The sequence below is a fragment of the Lepidochelys kempii genome, chromosome 15, assembly GCF_965140265.1.
Source record: "Lepidochelys kempii isolate rLepKem1 chromosome 15, rLepKem1.hap2, whole genome shotgun sequence".
Lineage (NCBI taxonomy): Eukaryota > Metazoa > Chordata > Testudines > Cheloniidae > Lepidochelys > Lepidochelys kempii.
The window spans coordinates 32,260,976-32,284,356 of NC_133270.1; the positions used below are offsets into that span (position 1 = coordinate 32,260,976).

At 44.2% G+C, this 23,381-nt stretch overlaps 1 protein-coding gene across 4 annotated transcripts in view; it reads right to left on the reverse strand.

Annotated features, from left to right (window-relative positions):
- The window catches only part of MN1 (MN1 proto-oncogene, transcriptional regulator), a 193,883-nt gene extending 170,771 nt beyond the window's left edge, over positions 1-23,112 (reverse strand). For all 4 annotated transcript variants that reach the window (XR_012155000.1, XR_012154999.1, XM_073312320.1 and 1 more), the window contains exons 1-2: positions 23,034-23,112; positions 18,168-22,398 (exon numbers count right to left, since the gene is read on the reverse strand). Coding sequence is in view for 2 of the 4 variants with exons in the window: in XM_073312320.1 (XP_073168421.1) it covers positions 18,168-21,552 (3,385 nt within the window). In the remaining 2 variants the exon portion in view is untranslated. The remainder of the gene's footprint in view (positions 1-18,167; positions 22,399-23,033) is intronic.
- Between the last annotated feature and the right edge of the window lie 269 nt (positions 23,113-23,381).

A 23,381-nucleotide genomic window follows, 5' to 3' on the forward strand; every position in this document is an offset into this window, starting at 1 on the left:
AAGTATGCACGTGCAAACAAGCGCACTCAAACCACGTGTACACAAAGTTTAAAGTCTGGGGCCAACATCATCAAAATCAGTATAATGAGGTCTCTGCCTATAATCCATGTTAGGAAGAGTATGTGACACCCCACAGTGCCACCATTTGGACTTGCTCCTGTACTGTATTGTTTGTGGCTCCTGACTTTGTCAGAGCAGCGTAAGAAGAAAGATATAATAGAACTTAATCCAGTCTGTCACCCCAGGACTGCCAATTCTATTACAACCAAGCAACCACAAGACCAACACATGGGTCTGAGTGAAATCATGAAGGCTATTTACTATGGGGGTAAAATCCTGGCCCCACTGATCAATGGCAAAACTCCCATCGACCTCAGTGTAGCTCAGATTTCACTCAAGGGAATTTACAGACAACCTGTGCTGTGTAAAACATGGTGTTGACTCAACATAACAAAAGAGCAGTGGGGCTAAAATATTCCTTTCCCTGCAAATGGGACGGTGCAGAGGTGGGACACTGTGGTTCATCCAATCAGAATGTTTGAAGGACTCCACTGAGTAACCAGTCAGTTGTTTACGCATCACTGTATAACACTGAAGCCAGCACAACATACACAACTTCAAGACGACATGTCAGTGGGAAAGAAGGTTGGCAGGCTCCCTGAAGTGGCACTTGACAGTGGTCTTTCTGAGCACTGGCGCATCGCAGCCTCCAGGGATGCTGTGAGTGGAACACTGGAAAAAAATTTAAAAAGGCAATTATGTCCTTTATGGCCTGTACTGCTTTGTTTACTGCAAGACTTGTGCAGTAAGCTGTATGTCCAGTGGCTCTTGTTGATTTAGAAGGGCAGCACAGTGAAGTTTTCTGCAGTTTCCTTCTTAGATGCCAGGATCCATGCAGACATATCCTCCAGATACAATGCTGTCAAAGTAGGCAAATTCTTAGGCCTACTGACTGAGGCAAGAGGCCTGAAAAAAAGCTGATATACTCAACATAAATTAGATGGGAAGTCTGTAAAAAAAAAAAAGTCCGTTTGTACCCTTGTGGACATCAGTGAGAGACATAAAAGCAACTCAAAATCTAATGACAAACTAGTTTGAGTCAGATCATTATACTATACTCATTATACTATACACATTCTTCAGTTCTCCTTGAGCAGAGAGGCAGCAGTGCTGGAAAGAGTTAACCTTTTCTGGAACACATCTCCGATTTCTCAGAAACTCAGACTGCAGCTGAAGCCGCCCTGATTGCTCCCCTGCCTGCCTGCAGTCTGACCCCTGACATTTCCACTCTGCTTCTCACTGGCGTACAAACTTAGGCATACACAAACAAACAGGCTGTGCAGATAGATAGAGGAGCACCGGAGGAGGAGAACAGGGATCTCTCTCAAATTTCCTTTAATGGCTGTGATTAAATAATAAAATAATAATAATCAGCAACTGACTTGGGTGAGGGGCAGACATTTAGTGGTAAAAACCTGAAGCATGCCTGGCTAGATGTTTGTTTAATTAATCCTGAAAGGGCCCCTTTCCCCCGTTCTCCTTCGTAAGGGAGGTTCTGGCGATATAAGAGTATAAAGACACAGTGGGTTCTTTTTAGTGTTTGAAGAACCTTAGGGAACAAAAATCCCTGCTCAAAAACCTTACCAGGATTTAAAGATAAAGAATTTACCAAACAAGATTTAATAGGCAAACCCTAATTAAAGGATTATTTTCCGATTTAATTGTATTTAAACCTAAGCAGCAAAACTCATATTAAGCAGATGCATTTTTACTCTGACCTAATAAAAATATGCAAATACAGAACTGTCATCAGAGACGCTGCGATGCCACAGGCCCCATGCAGGCTCTGGATTCCTGGCCATTTTTATTAGAAAGCCTGTTTCTAAAGAGGTTATAGTTCGGGCACTAGTGGGTCTAGCCCTAATGTACTCAGAGTACCTTCCAGTTTTCACTGCTCTGGCTACCCATACCACCACCCTATTGGCTCCACCCTCATTCATGGAGCCAACGGACCTGGAACAATCACAGACCCTGGCAATTTTTATTTGCACTGAGCTGAAACTTCATACTCCAGTTCCTGCCTGAAGGCTTAACAGAATATTCTTAAAGAGTTTTCTTATGGCTTCAGATCGTTTGTTGCCCCTACCTTGATTTTAAATAGGCTTGGCAAAATTCGATTTATATTTTATCATTTCAACAGATAATAACATTTATTTTTAAGCTTTGTATTATTTTTAGCAATGTAATTTTTCAGTTCAAAATTATGGGTTTAAAGATTTTTGTCTATTGTTATTTACTTAAAATTTTACATTTGCAGGAAATTATAGGGAATCAGACAATGGGAGGGTCAAAATAAATAGCCTTAAAACAAACTCTGAAGTTCTCACACACATTTTTCTTACTTTGCCTATCTGTAAATTTTGATGATCACAGAAATATTTTGTCAGTCTGCGTGTGTACAATTACATTGATATTCATTCACTAATCCTTCCAAGCCTAGTTTTAAAACACTGTTCTGTTTATTTTTAATATAAATTTCATGCTTGTTCAGGAGGCCAGATTTCAAGCCATGAAACAGGGAACATCACACAACAGACAAGCTTCTCAAAACCCTTCCTCACCAGTTTAACTCACCCCTGACCTGGAGGGACAGCTAGTAGAGGGGAGTTCAGACTTCTTGGCCCATTCAGTCTTTGGCCTCTCTGCTGAGACTGCCAACAGGAGTGTCTGTTAATGCCCATCACCGTAGTGGCTTTGTGATGTGCACACTTGTCCATTAAAGAGGAGACAGACCACCAACACATTTCACATAAGTCAACAAACATGATTCAGATGGAAATGACTTTGGTCACTACTGACCTGGGCTGGAGTTGACCTGGTGATCTAAAGGGGAAAGGTCCCGTAGCCCATACCCAATCCTTTGAGCCATGTAGTTACCCTTTAAAAAAACAAAAACAAAACAAAAAAAAAACCCCAACAAACAAAAAAACATCAAAACCTCATTTGAATGCAGACTACAGATCCTGGCAGGTGTGTGTGCTTGCATGCATCATTCTCAAAGGGCAAGCAGGTGACTGACAAGACTGCAAAGCACACTAGTTCTAAGTACTAGAGTTAGCCAAAAAGTGGGGGAAAATGCACTAAAATCTAGAAGATAAGGAAACGTAAAATATGACATTTTGCAACAACAAGGTGACTGCACAAATCCTAGAACCACTGTTTTAGGGAATGGAGCAGAGGGAAGAACAGAGCTATGCAATGATATTTACTGCATGTTTAGAGTCTGCATATTCGGGAACTGCATATTTGTGTGTGTTTATACGCTAGCTAGCACAATGGGACCCCCAATATCAATACCTCAGACCACTAATATTCACTAATAATAGCATGTTTTGGGATAGTTCAGATATAACATACGCTCTATACTACACTATACTAGAGTTGAGCAAACATCGGGAATAGTTATTCACAAATATGCTTAAATTTAAATTATTTTGATTCAATCATTTTTGTGACCTTTTTATTTTCATTTTCCACAACATTCTAGAGCTCATGCTTCATTATCACAATACTTGCAAAGAGCAAATGTTAAACTAAAAAGCTTAAGTTCTCAAAATTTGCTTTCAGTGAACTACATATTTGATTGCAAAATCCATGATTTGTAATCTGTACTGCACTGGCTACATGAATCACACAAAATGAATGAAACTGGAAATTATACAATTGCACATATAATCTGTACCTCAAGTTGTGCTGGTAAATTATCTAAATTATGTAGTATTTTTCTTTTCATAGATTGCAATATATACAATTTGCAAATCATGCTTTTGACTAGTTAGATTTTCCACACACATGAATATAATTTGCAACTAGCATGTTGGTTAGGGACATAAATCCTCCAGTCAAAGAACAAACAATGCTAAGTGATTTACATAGCTAACCAAGACTGAACACTAATTGAAAATCACAAATACTTGCAAATTCACAATCTACAAACCAACAATTATTTGCTGAAGAAATTTTGAATATTTAATTGAAGAGTTTTATCTCTTTACTATTAATATGCAAATGGGGGGGGACTATTCAACAAATAGTTTATTCTTTGCAAATTAGGTCTACCAAATAGTAGTCTGTCAAATAGATTAACCCACAGTATTCTGATTTCTACCTTTTTTCAGATGGTAAAGCAAGAGTCTTGGGGGGGAGGAGACTCTTGGAATATACTGTTTATATACAGGGAGGATTTTAAAAATTTATTTATTTTTAGTGAATAGAATTTCTCTCCCCCACGTGTTTGAAGACAAATGTAAGGTTTTGAATAAAGCACTGTTGTCACCTCAAGAAAGAAACATTACATTTTTGTCAAGCTTTGGCAGTTGCTTCTGCTTAGGGTTCTTCAGTTGTCACCAAAACTGCAACATTTATTCTTTTGTCTGTGAGATATGCCCAGTTGCAGACTATGCACATTTTTACTATTAAGAAACTAAAATAAATCAGATAACAAATGCTCAAGTTTCAGAGTAGCAGCTGTGTTAGTCTGTATTCGCAAAAAGAAAAGGAGGACTGGTGGCACCTTAGAGACTAACCAATTTATTTGAGCATAAGCTTTCGTGAGCTACAGCTCACTTCGTCGGATGCATGCTCAAGGCTATTCTGAATATGTTTAAGCAATTGAGGAATAACTGTAAATTAAAATAAAAATTTTAAAAGACTAATAGATTTGAACAAACAGGATCCCACCTCCTCTTCTCTTTGCATCCGATCCTATAATACTAGAGTCAAAGAGAGTTCTGCCATTGACCTAAATGGGAACAGGATCAGACCGTTTGAATATAGATGGAAGAGCAACTGAACTGAAGCCCACCAGTGGGCAAGGCCAGGGAAGTTAATAAAGACCCCAATTGCGGGTCCACTGCAACAGAACTGCTAGTTCTTATAAAATTTGCAGATAGATGTATTTTCTAAGCAGTATTATGGACATTAAGTCTGCTGTTCGTTTATAAGCCTAGTACTGAAATATTTCAGAGGCCTGTGCGCTGCAAAATAAGGAAGTCTCTTTTGCTGTATTTAATGTATCGTAAGAAAAACAATTTGCAGTAAAGAAAGACACCTGAAGACACGCTTCTCCCAACAGATAATCCGAGGCTGTCTAAAAGATATTGCTTATGTAGATTTTTATTTTGTGAGAAGTTGAGGTATATTTACTCCTGTTCTTTTTTTAATCATCATGAATATTTGTTAAATATAGACTGTGTGTTAATAATATTCATCAGAACATTGCCAAACAAGTTTTTAATTAAATGCTTTTTTCTATGTAAGTGTGAGCAGTGAAAATCTGCTTGAAGCAGGGGGCTTTTTCCATTAGTCCCACTCCTAAAATATAATTTTGTTCTCTATTGTGATATTCAACCACCTTTATTAAAAAAAAGAAAATGTTAAAAGCATTACTATAAAGGTCTAATTTTCTATTGCCTGAGACTGGTTATTTATGACTATTGCATGGTTGCCGGAAAGCTATTATAACCCAAATGTGCTTGCTTGTCTTATGAATACCTACATCAATGGAAGAATGACCATTACTCACTCATATCAGGGAACTGTTCCTTCTAATCCAAGGAAAAGCTGTCACAGGGAAGAAAAAATATCTTGGCTTTCACATACACTAGCTAATGACCCATGACCGCATGAAGCCAGAGTCAATGACAGCAGCACATCAGGGTCTGGTAGTGACATAAATGCCCTAAAAAGAAAACAGCAAGTGCAAGTAGAGGAAAAGAATTACTGTCACCCAAAATTGGGGGGTGTGGGTATGTGTGCATGCATGCACACCTCCAAACTGCATAAAATCTTCTGTCATCGTGTCCAACTGAGACTAATCCGGCACAGATTTTACTACTCTCAGCCATGCCTCACAGGCTAGTGACCAGAAATACTAGTGGGATGTACTGCACTGATCTACTTGGCACAAAAGCCACTACAACAATCCTTTATGGGGACACTGGCCTTGTGCTACTTTAATAATGAGAAAGCAAGAGCAGCAACAGACCAGCCAAACAGTAAACACTACAAAAGTGAAGACAGACAGGTTCCTCAGAAGCACTCTTTGACAGAGTGATTCTTTCAATGGGGCTTTCCACCAGAGTTTCTCCCATTACTCTAGCCAATGATTTCCTTCTTTTCCATTATTTCTTTATTTCAAGAGAAAACTGTTAAAATCATTTTGAAGATTCTTAAGACATTTAAAGAAATTGTTCTGGGTATTATTTTCACAAAACAATGCACTCATAGTATAATAATGCATTTAAGTGAACCTTCAGTGCTCAAGATTTATTAAAATGGATTATTATCCAATACGCACATACAAATAAACTAGGTAGTGACCACAAAGTAAACCATCTAAGCTTTGACTTTCGTATTTCCTCTTTTGTAGTATTTCTTGGAAAAACGAGTAAGTGACAAATTGGTGTCTTCACTGCTTTCTGGCCAGGGGCTGAGTGCGCCTAACAAAGCCGGTAAGAACACAATTGACATTCAGATCAATCAATCAAAAGGCACAAATGAAGATACAAAATTTCATACATACGAAATGCAAAGTAACTTAGTTCCTGAAGAAGCAAGGAAGAATCAAACTGTGCTAATATTTGAATCATACACCTTTGGACCCAACATAAAAAGAGTTTCAACAAAATTCCAGGATACTTTTCAGCAGGATTTAACTAGAGAAAAAAATTGCTGAAAAATCTGGGGCACCAGTTCTGAAGGGATAAAGAGATCAAGTTTTAAATGAAACACTCCTGTTTAGGAAAGAATTTCATTAAAGGCAAAAATATAATATAAAAGTGCCCACTTAGGAAGAATGTACTATTAATTCTTAGCACTGAATGTGGAAGGGAAAATTACATTTTTATCTAAATGGTTTTTCGGCATAACCCATTCTTTTGCAGCTCAGTAATGGGCACTCCTCGCCATTTTTATTTGGGCCAGATCACTATTGAAAGCAAGAGCAGTCGTCAAAAACCATTAAAAAGAAAACCCTTTAAAATCTATTCCATGAGGGGGTGGGGCGCGGGAGAGAAGTAAAGTACATTTTGCAAGGTGATAGGGAGGGGAAAGGAGAAACACACCAAACCTGCTTTACAGAATTTTAAAGCAATTCTTTCTGGTTCCTTTTTCAGACCTGAAGTAGGAACAGCTACTGTTTGATTGAATATATGCGCCTAATATGATCAAATACCACAATCAAGTGGCATTACCACTTTGAAATTATACAGGATTTTTTCTTGCTGTGGTAAGTTCGGAATCCAGCGTTACCACTATGTACAAAGACAAAACAAAATGTAGGACACGGAAAACTATTTTAATTATTATAAACAATTGCTCCTCTCCCATTAAAACTAGGGTTCCTTCAATCTGAAAACGAATATAATCTAAACAATTTCAAGCAAATGATCACTGTCCTAATGTTGTGGCCTTATCCACATACAACAAGCAGCAGAAATACGCTCCATCAAAAAGTAAAAACAGAACCCAGAACTGAACAGGCCTTTTTAATTAGGATTTGCCTGAACAACAGGATTAGATATTAACATGAAACTGACAAAAGATCCTCAGTTCTAAATTCTATAACTCAGTATCCTAAATTTGACCAACATAAAAACAATCCAGTGTGCACGTATTTAAAAAAAAACAAGAACATTTGATCCTAAACCTTTGAGATAAAGTAATAATCACCAAAAAATAGAGGTAAGACTAAACCATTTTCTGAGCATTATTCATTTGATAGTCCTCATCTCTGCGTCTTCTTTTAACCTACTTATTTTTGACAACCATAGCAATAAATTTTATCTCTGAAAACAGAAGTTCAGAAATACAGTAATTATGGCTGATACAATTGGACAGGTAACAGTTTTTATCCCATTTACCTAGCTGTAGTCCTCCCTGCAATACAGTAATTACAGGAAACTATTTCTGTTTTAAGGGTTTAGATAAAGAAATTTAGGGCCAGCAACCAACCCTCCATTATGCTTAATAGGTAGACATAAAAATGTCATTGTATCACCATCTCTCCAACTGCATGTTTTTCCAGTTCTTGAAGTTCGTATCTGTCTGATTCAAGGAAGACATTTTCAACCTACTCTTTCTGTGATGGAAAATATCTGAAAGTCATTTGTATAAAGAGGTTTAAAATAAATTATCCAAATGTGAGAGGCTTTGGGTAATTATTTGAACTAGAAAGTAATCGCTCTCTCAAGAAAACACAAACAAATTATAAAAGCAACAGATCTGTCAGCAGCTAGTGCTGTGAATCTTGGCTTCTATTTTGGCAACAAAGCTAGGTCAAATTATATTTCCATTTGCCAATGGCAAAGAATTCAGAACTAGAACTAACGACAAATCTTTCCTCCAATAGTGGATATCTGAGACCCAGTCCAAGTAAGAGCACCAAGCTACACTCTTCATTTCTGAAAACATGCATGTGTCATTTCTTGGATGTCCATCAGTCCAAGAAAGCAAAACCAATTAAGTGTATTAGAATGATGTGTCCACTAAACACCTTTCTTTATCTAGAACATGAGATACAATTATGTGCACAGAGAAGTTAAAACTGTGATTAACTCCAAGGATTTGGGGGGTTCTTTAGGTTTCAGTTTTGTAACTTTTTACATGTTCATTGCCTCCATCTCTCAGCACAGTCAGAAATCCAGATAACCGATACCCATTTTTTGACAGCTAGAATTAACTAAAAGTTGATATTCTGAAACTCTCCCTTGACTGGAACAAAAAATATGAAGGATTTTGCTTCTGCCTGTTCTTCTGTAATCTTTCCTATCTCAAAACAGCCATCCCAGTCTTAATTGTATTTCAAGTGGTCCTGTTTTTCCTCTGCTGCTAAAGCTAAAGAATTATATGAGAAGAGCACAGAAAGATGGTGTGCTGGCTGCTCCAGTGATCATAAAAAAAGCACCATGTGTCTATATTTAGGGGTGGGGAAGGCCATTACAGCACAGAAGTCCTCATACTGATTGGAACTATTTTGCTTTCCAGAACATTGCTTTCATTTTGTTTTCAAAACAGGAGTACAAGGTTGGTCATGTTTCGTCCAAGTTAAAGATGTTTGGCTGCTCTGTACCATGCAATAATTAAATTGGTTCTGTGTGGTCATTTTGTCACATGGCTACATGCACACTATGGACTACCCAGTATCTTCTCTTGTGTTGGATTTGACTATCTTCTCTTACTGGGGCTGTAAATCATTCAGGGTGGGGAAGAGCTCTTAAGTTTGAAAAGGGCACTATGAAGTGCCCATGTCAATTTATAGCTCTCTAAAAATTATTTTAAATAATAATAGAGTGGAAACCTTTTTAAAATAGATTCCATTATGATCAAAAGCAATTATAAACTCAAGTCACCACAAGCCAAATGGTAATGAATTGATCAACTGTGCCATCTAGCCAAGAGACTGACTACCCACATACATATTTTCTGTTCACTCTGGCTGGTGTAGCCTAGACAATAAAAGTTGCATCCAGAACAGCGCATAGTAGAACACATGCAGCATAGTCTCTCCAGAAGCAGTTAAGTGGTTACAGTGCATTTTTATTTTACTTTTTAGAATTTCCTTCAATTACTCCCATCCTTCCCTTTCTGTCATTTCTCACACACAACACCAAAAGGCACAAAATGTCACTGAAATGGGAGATGATGTAAAAATGCGAATGAGAGCTTTTCTGGGGAAAAAAAATGCAAATCCCTAAGATTCTGACCAGATAATTATAATCCTTAGGTGAGAGAGAGAGAGAGAGAGAGAATGCATCAACTTCCTCATGTTGCACTTTCACCAAAGAACTAATTCTAAGAGAAAATATAAAAGGTATTAAATCTTCACAATTACATGGGGGGGGGGGCATTTTGCCTCATTCATTGAATTAAAAGTCTGGATTCTAAACCAAAAAGTTGTTTTATATTTGTTTCATTTTTAACTAAAAAAGCAGCATATTTCTTGGGATCAGCCCTTCTTCACCCTTAGTATAATCTTTTCATTAGCAATACAAACTCTAAAATATTTCATGACTATTGGCCTTAATTTTAAAACATTATTTTACCATATAAAAATGCTATTTCAAAACAACTGAATGATTAAATGCTTTCCTGGGAAAATGACCAAGAAGTAGCCAAACAAAGGGGGGGGGGGAATTAGCTTGTAACTCATTTCACATCATCTAATTTTTCAGGTGCTTCAAACACTGTACATAGCAAGATAAAATAAATCAAATGCACAAAAGTTCAAGTAAACTAGCTTACAGGGAAAAGATGGTAAGTGCAATGTCTAATAAAACATTCTGCAGTGAGGCACCAGCAGAATTCTTTAGGGCTTGTACATTTGTTATTTTTGCATTTAATCTCAAATGAACTATATTTACTTTAATGCAAAATCTATCATTGGAGCACTTAAACATGACCAGATTTCTGCATACCGAGCCAGAGTAGGCTTCTTCAGACAAACCTCAAAACCTAATAGAAATCTAGACACTACAACTTCGTGCACTGCATTTTTTGTTAAAATACTACACAGAAATAAAGACAAATTTGCAAAAGTTTTATTAGCACACATGAATGATGCTTCCAGTAAAAGTTAAACACACAAAGACAAGAAATGTCTTGTTTTCAGTAACTACTAGTAACCAATGCAGTGTGCACCTTTGGGAATGAAATAGTTGTATAAGATTCGCTTATGCTGACTATATTAAACAGTAACAGATTCAAGAGAAAACTTTCTTTGGAAATGACAGTATTTGGATTAGCACTGCTCCGATCTAAAAGGGCTACACTATACACTTAAACCCTGAAGAGATACGAACTCATTATCCTTCGCTGTTGAACACAACACAAATTCTACGTCTCCTAAACCAAACCCTGCACTGTTACAGATAAATGAAATTAAGTGTGAGGAAGAAGACTAATAAAACAAATGGCTCTCTTTTTTTTAAACATATATTTAGTGCAACACTGACCAAGTGCAGTTAAAAAAAACTCAACTGATTACGCCAATTAAGGAACACATTAATGCCTTCCTCGCATAAGTGGGCTTTTGTCATTTGAAAGCAGAAGAGTGAAACAAAGACTGGATGTTTTGCGGAATTTTTTTTTTCGCAATCCAGTATCATCTAAAATGTTCTCTTTGAAGTATTAAGAAAGTCATCTTGTTAAAATTAATGGATTAGACCTCCAGCTGTTAAATTCGCAGCCTTACATTTAAAAGGTATTTAACTTTGCAACTCTTGCATATAATCCTTAAACATACTTCACATTTGCAAGAAACTTCTTTGTGGTGTTCTTCCGCAAAAGGAAAGAAAACAGTTGTTTTGACATTACTAATTATCAACATTTCAACAGAAAAGATGGCTTAAGTGTCTCAGGAAGATAGAACAGCCAACTACAAAATTTTTGTCTAAATTATTAGGATTATCAACATGGGCCAAGTGTGGGATCCAGCTACAAAATATTGAGGAAAATTCTGTTTAACATCCATTTTAAATCAAAACTAAGAATTGGACTATTTAACTATGGCAAGAAGAGTCAGCTTGGATTTCGTATTTCTTAGACAAAGTGATAGCATCTTCAATGTTAAGTCTGATAAGATATCTACTGCTGTGTCACTGATCTCAAAATTAAAAGCCTCAGTATAAAATACAGACTAAGAAAACGAGAACTACTAAATCATCATGTTCGAAGTACATCCCTAATCAAAAGGTGTATCTTTTAAAAGTCTCCCTGAAGTAAGTGAATCTCAATTAGTCTTACTTTAATAAATAAATAAATAAAAACCCTCAAACATTGTATTTCTTTAAAATACAAGGACTTCCTTTAAAAAGAAAAAAAGCCAAAACAAACTGATGGAATGATTGCTACTGGTTGAATTAGATTCCCACTACAGATTGGTATTCTGAAATAGACATAGATTATCTAAATCATTATGCACAGAAAGCATTCCAGCCTGAAAATATGGAAAAGGATATACTTTACAGTAGTTACAAGACAGGTGACAATTCCACTGCCCAAGAATTAACCTCTTACTCTAGATATTTTAAATACGTTAGAATCAAGTAACAACTGTTTTGGAGATGTCAGACCCTTTTTTTTAAAATGAAAAATGTAAATACTGAACAACATGAAACTTCTCTTTAAAAAGACAATAAAGCCAGCCTGCAGGATATGCAGAAATTCATACTTTGATATAATCAGGTTCTGACTAAGCCAGTATTACACACACACACGCACACACACACTATATACATACATATTTCACACAGAGATGCACATTAACACACACATATATAAATACTAAATAATGCACATTTGTCTAGTACTACAATTTTATATGAATATATAAAAAAGCATTTTGCTGTATCAAAACCCTTCCATTCTCCAGAGGACTGCAGAGCCTGTGATTTAATTGTTACAATCATCGGAAGCCTGTTTATTTTTAATCACTCCTTTGTTCAATGCCTTACAAAAATCAGAATTTGTTGGGTAGAAGTAACAACGGAACAAGATATCCTAAGAGTCTTACAAAAAATGGAATTACTATTTTATAATAAATGGTTCAAACACTACTAGATCATTTGTTAGAAAGACATGTAGTACACATACAAAATTAAAAAAGGAACATAGTGCAACAGAATCACAGATCAGAATAAATCTCTGCTTGACCTATACCTCTAGTTTCACCCAGTTCCTTTAACACTGTATGTGACAATTTGAAGAGACCATGGGTATTCTAAATATATCGATCTTTCCATCTCTCTTTCTCTCTCACACACACACACAGAGTTTAAATAATATTCCTGTTACAGGCAATCCCACAACCAAATAGGTCATTAGAAAATAACAGAATCTGTTACCAAAAAAAATGAGTCTACTAACACTGCAAGCCAAATCTGAATTCATGCCAATCATCTATTACTCTGGACTGAAAAATCTAAAGAAAAAGAAATGCAAGACTAAGAAAAATACAGACAAGTACAACAGTTACTGAAGCCAATAAATCCACATACTTCCTGCATTAAATATTTCAGTATTTTAAAATAGTTATAGCAATTGATACTAAAAATCTTACCCTTATTCCCAGTCTCATCTGATATTTGGCATATAAAGCTGCAAATATTTTATCTCTAATAGTATATAAAACAGAAGCAAGTGCTTCTGAACAGGAACATTTTTCTATAAAATTATACTGCAAAGCTAACGGTTGGTCAGAGTAAATGAAATAGTGCTATTGTCATTCAAATGAAGCCAAATCAGTCAGGAGCGACCTTGCTAGATTTTTAGAGATCAGAAGAGTTTAAGAGATCATATTAAATCCAAATCTAAATGCACAATGAAATCTTCATTGCAATCTGCAGTGGGAGTAGTCTCTCCCCATAAATCAGCCAGCTAACCCAGATCATTTATTAAAGATGTATATTTCATATCTGCAGAGTATATCGCATAACTTCATGGCAAAGATAATTGCATTTCTGGTAACTTAAAATTCCTCATGGAAGTTTAAATACCTCTATCAAGCAAACAAAATAGCATCAGGAATCAGAGTTTCACTGCTATAAAGTAAGTTTAGTCAGTGTTAACTCATTTCCTATAGTCCTTATTACAGTATAAGTCAATTTCAAATCATATGTTGCTTTTAATGTTATTTCAGCATTTGAAAGGCCGCACAGGAAATTTGACAAATTCCGTCTTAGTAAACAAATCTATTTCCCTTGGTAAAATCTCTTAAATAAGTCAGCAGCTTACTAAAATAAAACTCACCAAAGAATGTATTGGGACCTAAAAGAAAATCTGACAAGGACTAACAGCCGTATCTAGAAAGAACCTAAGTCCTTTTTTAATATGCTGTAGAAATGTACAGTTTTAAATAGTTTGCTTGGTTAGCATTTTATGTCTGTTGGCTTGTTCCAAAGACAAGTTTATTACTGCTATGAAATATTTAAGAACCTAAAGATTAGAAATTAAACGTACCGAGCTGGACTTGGAAATGAAAATGGGCAACCACCAATGTAAGAGCCACAAAGGGTAACCACATCTATTTTCATTTTCCCTGATTAACACCGGTGTGGTTTTAGGTTACATATTCCTGTGGTGCAAATGTCAAGTGAAGGCATCGATATGGACCTTAGAAATTTCAATGGTGGGGGTGGGGAGGAACAAAAACCAAGAACTTAACTATTGGCCTCCCAGAACGTACTACCCAAAACTCCATTGGAGTAAAAAGCTTTCCTCATTTAGTCAAATTAGGTAAAATGAAACATACTCAATTCATCCTGGGCTTTGCAAGTGATTTTGGTCTGGCTCTTCCTTATTACACTTATCTAGGGTTTTAAGAGTCATCAGTATTTCTACAGACACAATTTTAACACCCCGCAACACTAGATCCCGGGTGGATAGCACAGAGAAGACATAAAATTCTATTAAGCTTTATGGAAAATCCTACTATTCACCTCAAAAAAGGTTATTTTAGTACAAAAAACTCAATACCGGAAATATTCCTAACTGAAGAGGACACTTAATAAAGATAATATCTTAATAGGATGAAACTTCCAAATATATAAACACAAAATGTCAAACAGGCTGTATATATGTGTGTACACATGCATGTGTTATCTATGGTCATCTATCCCTAAATTCACTACTCACACAAACACTCATTCTAGTACCACTATCAAAAAACTACAGAGCATAAGCAAAGAAGAGTCTGTTGTCACTGCAATAATTATTTAGACAAGTTGTTTCTTCCATTAGTGTGGGTATTAACTGAATATTTAAAGAGTTGCCTTCTACAGACAGAAAATACTTGAACAAACAAAGCTCCTGTAGTCACAGTAGAACTAACTAAACTTAAAAACACAAAAACCACACACACTTTGGAGAACGGCCTCAAGAACATGAAATGCTGACTTCAGTGCTCCATGAGTTAGAACTTCTCCATTCACCCTATTTATAACCTTCAAAAGAAGTCCATAGAAGAATCAATGCATGTCACAGTAGTTGTGTGTTATGTACAAAACAGAAGAGGTTCTTTCTGACCTCAGTGAGTATAACTTAAAATAAAAAAATCAAAATATTTGTTAGGGAGGTTACGCTATACTTCAGAAATACAAGTATTTTAATAGTATAAAACAATTAAATGCTTTAATGAACTTATAACCTTTCACACTGTACTGTATTAAGTATTACTAATGTGTGGATCCTGAGTAGTGATGTTTGAAACCTACATACATTTTCTGTATATGCACAACTGCAAATACTTAGAAACCTACATTGTTTTAGGCAAATTCCAGTTGACTAAAAATGGGTTTCCTGAACTTCAGTCACATGATTAATAAAACCCCTTTCTTAAACACAACTTCAGGCACGTAAGGATATGATTTAATTAAAAATATAATCACTCTTATTTTGTGACAGAAAAAAAAGAACTCATCTACTTTGCCTCCTATCATTTCAAAGAACAATTAAAGTTAATTCTCTACTTATCTATATCACTTGTCTCATTTGAAGAATTGGTCCATTTAAACCTTCCAAGGGGTAAAAATGGAAATCGAAATGAATGTATCTATGCAGTGTTATAGAGTTAGATCAATATCTTATTTTATGTTAAGAGGTTTAAGTACTAAAACTTATCCTTATACAGGAATACAAGTAACCTAGTTTTCCTTCCAGGAACACCAGCACAAGAGTGATGAGCTGGCTCTTGTAATAATATTTATGATTATCATTATATGAGAAGGAAGAGTTATTTCCTTAAAAGTACTGGTGACTATCAAACAAGTCCATTTCTTAAAACATCAAACTGTGTGTAGGGGAGTTGTCTCAAACAAAAAAAAAAAAAAAACCCACTGCCACAGAGTCACATGTACACAAGAAAAACTTGTAATATTAAGCCAAGCTGTAACAAAAAAAGTCCAAAAATATTTCACTTAGGTTTTTTTAATCCAATAAATTAAAATCTAAAAAACTTAAGTTTCATTTTACCCCAATCTGCTTTTAATTAGAGTGTGCATGAGCGTGTGTATGTCTGACAAGGTAGAAGTGACAGGAACTGTGATTTGTGCTAACTAGCTATTGATCCAGTCAGATCTAGATGTTGTGTACAAGAAACAATAAAAAAGAAGGGGCCAGGAAGGATGCTGTGTGCAACTCCATTTAAAAATGGAAAGAAGGGCCCCAAACAAACCAATTTATGTCCTTGCCTGGGTGAAGCATGGAGAATGCTGATGCGTTTCCTAGAGTCTGCTGTGCATGCTAAGCACTCCGGCTTCAAATGAGAGTCTCTAGTGCTGGGCATTAAACATGAACAAAGAGACAAACAGTGGGGGCCAGCATTCATGCTTCAGAAAACGAAAGCAGGAAAGCCCACCAGAACTGGAAGTATGAAGTTATGGAGTTTTCAAACCACCCAAACTCCATTTTCATTTTAATAACATCTCTCTTTACCTAAATTCCAAAGTCAATCAAGAGTACTACAAAAATGGTTCTTAAGAGGAGATCGTGAAAATAGATCTGAACCAGCCTAACGTTAGCAAAATGAATCACCAACATAAAATACATGATACATGTATGTGTATACATGATATAAAATACACACACGCAGAGGTGCATACATATAGACAATTTTACATATATAGTATGTGGGGAAGGGTGCGCAAACACACACACCCCTTAAATCAATGAGCTTAGAAAAAATGGCTTTGATGAAATGGAAATGATTAAATCTGAAATCTTTGTTAAGGAGCTTTTATAACTAAAACTGTTTTCCACCCATGTATTTTTTTCATCCTAGCATTATAATGCTCTCTAGATAATAAAGAAAACCAAGAATGAAAACTAAATGTTGATATTAAACATCTGTCAACTAAGCATGGTTTTATATTGACAAACACTGAGTCTGATTTTATTTTCTTTATGTTAACAATGGTAGAAACTTCTTAGCTCAGCACCACATCTTTAAAAGATAAACAGGAAAATACTTAGAAACAGAGACTATGTAACATTGACACCAAACACGTTTTTGCTGGATTCACCAAAACCTTTATAATACAGGGGAATATATATATATATATATATATAAAAAGTAAACATTCCCACAGCAGGAAGTTCTCTTCTGTCAATATATGTATTTCTGCAAATTAAACTGAGAGCCCCCATCTGAACACTTGCCATGTATATTTAAACTTTCCCTGCTTAATTAATCCAATATGAAAAAAATACTTGAATTCACCCATGTTAACACAGAAATTACATGGCTTAGAATACTGCCTAATTGAAATTAGAATTAAAGTGTTATGGGCACAAACAAGTTACGATTTTAAAGCCATCATCCTAAAAGCTGTAAAGAAACCGATTGTCTGCTTCTTCTACAGTAAGAGTTCTGTTTGCTTTAAGTAGCAAAGAGCCACCATTCATTTAGTCAATGAAGCTCTAAGTGTGTAGGTTTATAGGGGAGGGGCGGTGTTTTGTTCCTAATCTGATCTGTGGAGTCCATTCACCCAAACCAGCAAAGGTTCCCTAAGTCACTGATCACCTACCTAACCTACCGGTAACCCCCCTGTTAAATTCCCGACCAAACATATTTTCCTCTTTCGAGTTCACAGCGGAACAATTGTTCCTTTGTGTATGAAGGGATGCCCAACCTAGTCTTGGAAAGCAACAATCCAAGCAAACTGCTGTTAGCTATGCATTTCCTATTAGCAGGTCCTTACGCAAGAGTCAGGAGTTTATCTAGGGTGTTGCAGACGGAGAGAGGCGACAATCCTAACGCCTCTTTACCAACCCCGATTAGGTCATTACATTTCCATATTCAACAGTGCTTCTAGAAATAGTGGGTGCCGAAAGCCTGTTGTGTTTTAAACTAGAAACTGACCTGCTCGGGATGGTGGAAAAACTGCAGAACAGCAGGACAGACAGACGGCCCACCTGACTCAAGCTGAACACACCCCGCCTAGGGAGTTCCACGGGCAGGAGGGGAGCCCCAAGCAGCCCTGTTCCCCTTATCGGGCCCTAAGCCAAGCGGGAGGAAGGTCCCCACCGCGCATTAGGATTAGGCAAACTTTTGAAGAGAGCAACCCGTGCCACCAGCCTAAATTCATGCTCAGAAAGGGACTAGAAATGGATACCTTCTTTGCTGGGATTCTGGGGCTTCGACTTCTCCCACGGTGCCATAGGCTTGTCCTCCTCCTGCCCCTCCATCAAGGACTTCTCGCTAGGCATGTACCAGGTAGAGTTATGCTCTGCCATCAGGGAGTCCAGGTCTATCGTGCTCATGGCACCTTTGACGCTATCCGAGCAACAGCTGTTCAACTCGCCCTCCCCGTTCTGGCTGGGGCACTCGGCCTTTTTGCTCTTCATGCCCAGCGGCTGGTCGTCGGAGATGCTGAACTGCTGCCGCTGGAGCTGGATCTGCGCCTGCAGGATCTCCAGCGGGTGGATCTCGTCCTGCGCCGAGCTGCTGCCCGGGGTGCGCACCTGCTCCAGGCCCGGGGTGCCCGGGTGGCCGCCGCCGCCGCCGCCCAGCCCGTAGCCGTCCGGGGCCGGGCCCGGGCCGCCGAGCAGGCCCAGGGCCAGCGGCTTCTGGCCGCCCAGCAGCGCCTGCGGCGGGGAGCCGCCCAGCAGCGGGCTGCGCGTCGGGGGCTTGGCCGGGCCGCCGTCGGAGCTGGAGGAGACCTCGTCCTCGTGGCCGTAGGCGGGGCTGGGCTCGGCGGGGAAGTCCCCGCGCGGGGAGCCGCCGTCCGACTTGCTGGCGCTCGGGAGGCCGCCGTCCAGCGAGGCCAGGAGGTCGGGCTGCTCGCCCCGCGGCCGCTCGCCGCCCTTGGCCCAGGAGGGCGAGGCCAGCGGCCGGTCGTGCGCGGCGGGCGGGGCGCCGGGGCCGGGGCCGGGGCTGGCCGCGCCGCCGCCCTCGGCCGGCGGGAACTTGTCGAAGAAGCCGCCCGGGCTGACGTGGCCGCTGTCCCGCTTCCGCCGGCCCCGCCCGCGCCCGCCCGCCGCCGCCGCCGCCGCCGCCGCCTTGCCCTCGCCGCCCGGCGCGGCCTCGGGCGGGAAGCCGGGCGAGGGGCTGGCCTCGGGCGCGGCCTTGGCGGGGAAGAAGTCCGGGCCGGGCGCGGGGCCGGGGCCGGGGCCGGGGCCGGGCGCGGCGCCGCCGTCGGGCTCGGGCGGGCCGGGCTTGCGCCGGGCCTCGGGCGGGCCGCGCTTGGCGAAGGTGACGTGCAGGTTGGGCGCGCCCAGGCTGGCGATCATGTTCTGGCAGGCGGTGGAGAGCGCGGCCAGGCAGCTCTGCCCGAACGCGGCCTCCTTGGCCGGCTTGGCGAAGGAGCCCAGCGACAGCGCGCCCAGCTTGCTGGCGGCGGCGGCGCGCGGCGCCGGCGGGAACTCGGGCGGCGGGAAGGCGCCGGGCGAGCCGCTGGCGCCGGGCGGCGGGGCCGGCCGGCCCGAGGCGCCGAAGCCGAAGCCCGCCGGGCCGCCCAGCGGGGGCGCGGCGAAGTCGGCCGGCGGCCGGCGCTCGGCGGGCGCGCTGGGCAGCCCCACGCCGCCGCCGCCGCCCGCGCCCGGGGACGGCAGCGGGGCCAGGCCGGCGCCGAACGGGGCGTGGACGCCCGGGGAGTGCAGGGCCGGCCCGCGGCCTTCCCCCGCCAGCCCCAGCCCGCCCGCGGCCGGCCGGAAGAGCAGGCCGGAGCCGCCGGGCGCCAGGCTGAGCTCGTGCGGGCCGGGCTCGGCGGGCCCGCCCAGGCGCCGCGGCGGGGGCGGGGGCGGCGGCGGCGGCGGCGGCAGCAGCTCCCCCCCCGGCGGGGGCGGCCCCGGGAACCAGCCGCTGTCCTGGGCCAGGTGCGGGGCGGGCGGCTCGAAGCCGGGCCCGCGGCCGCCGCTCTCGCGCTCGAAGCCGGGCTGCGGCATGGTCCCGGCGGGGCCCGCGTGCGCCAGGCCGCTCTGGCCGAGGTCCCCGCGGTGCCCCAGCTGCTGCAGGCTGGGCGGCCCGAGTCTCTGCTGCTGGCTGCGGGAGGCCATCTGCTTGATCATGAGCGCGGCGTTCTGGCGCTGCTGCTGCAGGGCCTGCGGGTCGGGGCCCGGGTGCTGGAGCGGCGGGCCCGGGGCGAAGCTCTCGGGCACCGGCGGCGTGAACTCGCCCGCCAGGCCGGGGTAGGCGGACGGCGACAGGTGATTCTCCATCCCCGCGCCGTGCAGGGGGTTACTCCAGGCCGCGCACCTGTCGACGGCGGGGGAGCTGGGGAAGTCAAACCTCGGCCTCTTGGCCACGCTCATGTACGGGGCGTCGAAATGCTGCAGTCTTTGATTTGGTGGCTGCTGCGGAGGAGGGGGCTGCATATTAAACACGGGGTCGGTATAGGGGTGCATATTCCTGTTCTCCAGTCTGTGAATAGGGTACTCGAACTGCGCGTGCTGGTTCTGCAGGAGGGGCCCATTGTCCTGCAAGCTGGGGTTGGGCGCGCTGGCCTCGGTTTGCTGTTGCCTGGGGAGTGCTGGCGGACAGGAGTTTTGTCTGGCCAGTAAACCGGTCTGTGGCTGCTGTTGCATTAGAGGATGCCTGGCGTTCACCCCAGGCTCCATGCCCACAGACATCTTACGAGCACCTCCAAACCGGTCGAAGAATACGCCGTGCTGCGGCTGCTGCTGCGGGTGAACTTTGGACATCCCCACCAGGCCCGCTGCTCTGGGCAAAACGGATGTGCCAGGGAAACTGCCACCCCCAGGAACTTGCCGGCCAGCGCCGTAGTGAGGAAGCTGCCCCTCCGACTCGGAAGGAGAAAACACGGGCAAATCAAAGTGTCCTGAAGGGCCGTCGCTGGCGTAATTGTATTCCAAAGAATCGACGCCTCCCGGGTTGGGAAGCCGCCTCTGCTCCAGGCTGTGGGAATCCGAGGAGCTGGAGGCTGGAAGCCCATGGAAGGAGGCAGCCCGGTTGGGAGACTGATCCAGTGGGAGGCAGGGCGCGGGCACGGCGTGGTTAGAGGCGCTGGAGTTATGGTGCTGGAAGTCGGGCATGTTACCTGACCTCTGCTGTCCAAAGCCCTCGCCTCCTTGGTTCTCGGCCATATGTTCATATCCCTCTGCAAACGCTTGCTGGCTGCCCATGCTGCTGCTGTAGCTCATCAGCCGCCCCCCGTGCAAGCAGGAGGCGCTGGGCTCGGACCCAAAGTTGCCGCTGAAGTGCGGGTGATGCTGGTGCGGGTGGTGGGTGCTGGGATGACCGGGGTGAGGCTGCTGGTTGCCGAAAAAGCCATGAACCGGCTGAGCCTGCATCCCCCCTGCGTGCAGCTCGGAGTGTCCCCGGGCATGGAAGCCGTACGCTTCCCCAGCCATGTTCATGTTCATGCCCAGGATGGGAGGCTCGCCCAGGGCGCTGATGGCCGGATCCGCGGGGCCCCCGGAGTGGAAAGCTGGCGATTTGAAGTGAGAGCCCATGGTCAGTCCGGCCTGGCTAAAGTTTCTCTCTCCTTGTCCGGCGTTTCTGCTGCTGATCTGGGGCTCAAACTGCTCCAGCCCAAACATCCTTCTGGGGATCAGTAGGGCATGGCGCCCCGCGTGCCCCGGTGCGCGACTCGGACCGGCTCCGCCAGGAGCGCGCTCGGAACCGCAGCGAGCGACAGCCCCAAAGTCTTCCAAAGCCAACTCACAGCGTCCCTGCAGCAGGCAGCGGCGGGCGAGCCGGGGTCCCCAGGGAGCGGTCCCCGCGCTCACATCTTGCAGGGGCAGGTGGCCAGGGCGTGGGGGCGCGTAGCGGGGATGCGCTCGGGCGGGGCGGGCACGGAGAAGCCGCAGGCAGCGTCAGCCCCGGCTTCCAAACAAAGTTCAAGGAAATGAAATCTACCGGCCGGGGTCCGGGCCTCCGCCCCACGCAGCCCGGGGCTCTCCGAGCGGCCGCGGCACTTACGCCTGGGAGCGCCCCGCTCCCTCACACCTCGTGCGGCGGCCGGCTCTCCCCGGCATCCGGCGGGGCTCGGCTCCGCGGCTCATCGGCTCCAGTCCCCGGGAGCTCCGCTCCGCATCGCCGGGCTGCAGAGGCGCTGGGAGCGCGGCTCAGCCTCTGCTTCTCCGCTCGCCCCGCAAACCGGCCAGCCCGGCGCGGGGTCCCGGCGGGCTCCGCTCTCCGCGCCCGGCCGCGCTCGGGGCTGGGCGCTCCGAGGGTCTCCCCGCCCGGCGGCCGGACCGAGGCTCTCCTGGCGCTGTCCCCGGGTTCCTGGCGGGTCCCGTCGGCCCGGGCTCGGGCGCTGCAGGGTCCCCGCTCCCCTCTGCTGGCGGGGCGGGTCCCGTCGGCCGCAGGCGGTGCAGGGTGCCCGGCTTGGGGCGCTGCAGGGTCTCCGCTCCCCGCTCTCCCGCTCCCTCTCTCACCCAGAGCTGGAGAAACAGCAACAAGTTTTGCATTTCAGCAATCAATTTCAGCCATTAGAGCTGCACCAATGAGCGGGACGCATGCTCCGGGCCCGGGGCGGGGCTCTCCGTTAAGGTGGCTCCTTCCCCCTGTAGCCCCGCCGCCCCTGCAAGCCGGGCTCCGCCTGCGCTCCTGTGCCCATCACCTTCCTGCCCGGCCTTGGCTCCGGCCGCGCCTTTCGGCCTTTTAACCCCCTCCCCCTCCCCCTCCAGCCCCCGTTGCAAACTAGGCACAGCTCGGCCCGAAAGCGGGTCCTTTGTCAGCGCCTGCAATTCGCTCCGGCTCGGCGGAGCGGGGACGGCACCGGCCGGGGGGGCGCGCAGGGCTCCGCGCCGGGCGCAGGCGCCGATCTCTGCGCGTCCCGTTCCAGCAGCGCCCGCCCGCCCGGCCACACTCCCCGGGGAAGCGCTGCCGTCCCGGAGGCGCATTGCTGGCGGTGAAAACAAACACCGGCTGCCCCGGGGAGGAGGTTTTGGTGGGAAAGAGTTTTTGACAGGACACGCTCAGTGCGCCGCCTCCGCAGCCCTTTGACAGCGCGGTGCTCCCGCTCCTCGCGGCGGTGCAGGGATGTAAATGACATGTTTACCCAGACCTCACACACGTTTGCCTCTGCTCCGTCAGGCGAGCGCTGTCTGTCAGTGTTTTTGTTCAGGGTAAGTTTTCCGGGTGAGACTGAACTCCCCCAGCGCGCCTCGAGACTCATTTCCCATCTCAAATTCTCCTCTCTCCAGCCGGCCGCTGCTGAGGGCTTGGGGCTCGGCGCAGCACGGCTGAGCGGGATGAAAGGCGCCTGCCTTCCTTCTCCCACGTTTATGTTTCAGGTTGCAAGGAAAGAGGACTGGAAAGTGTGTGTGTGTGGGGGGATCTATTGACAACCCGTTAGGAGCACGAGAATCGGCCAGTGCAAAGTACAGGCTCGATATTTTATTGCTGGGCTTTATTCCTACAC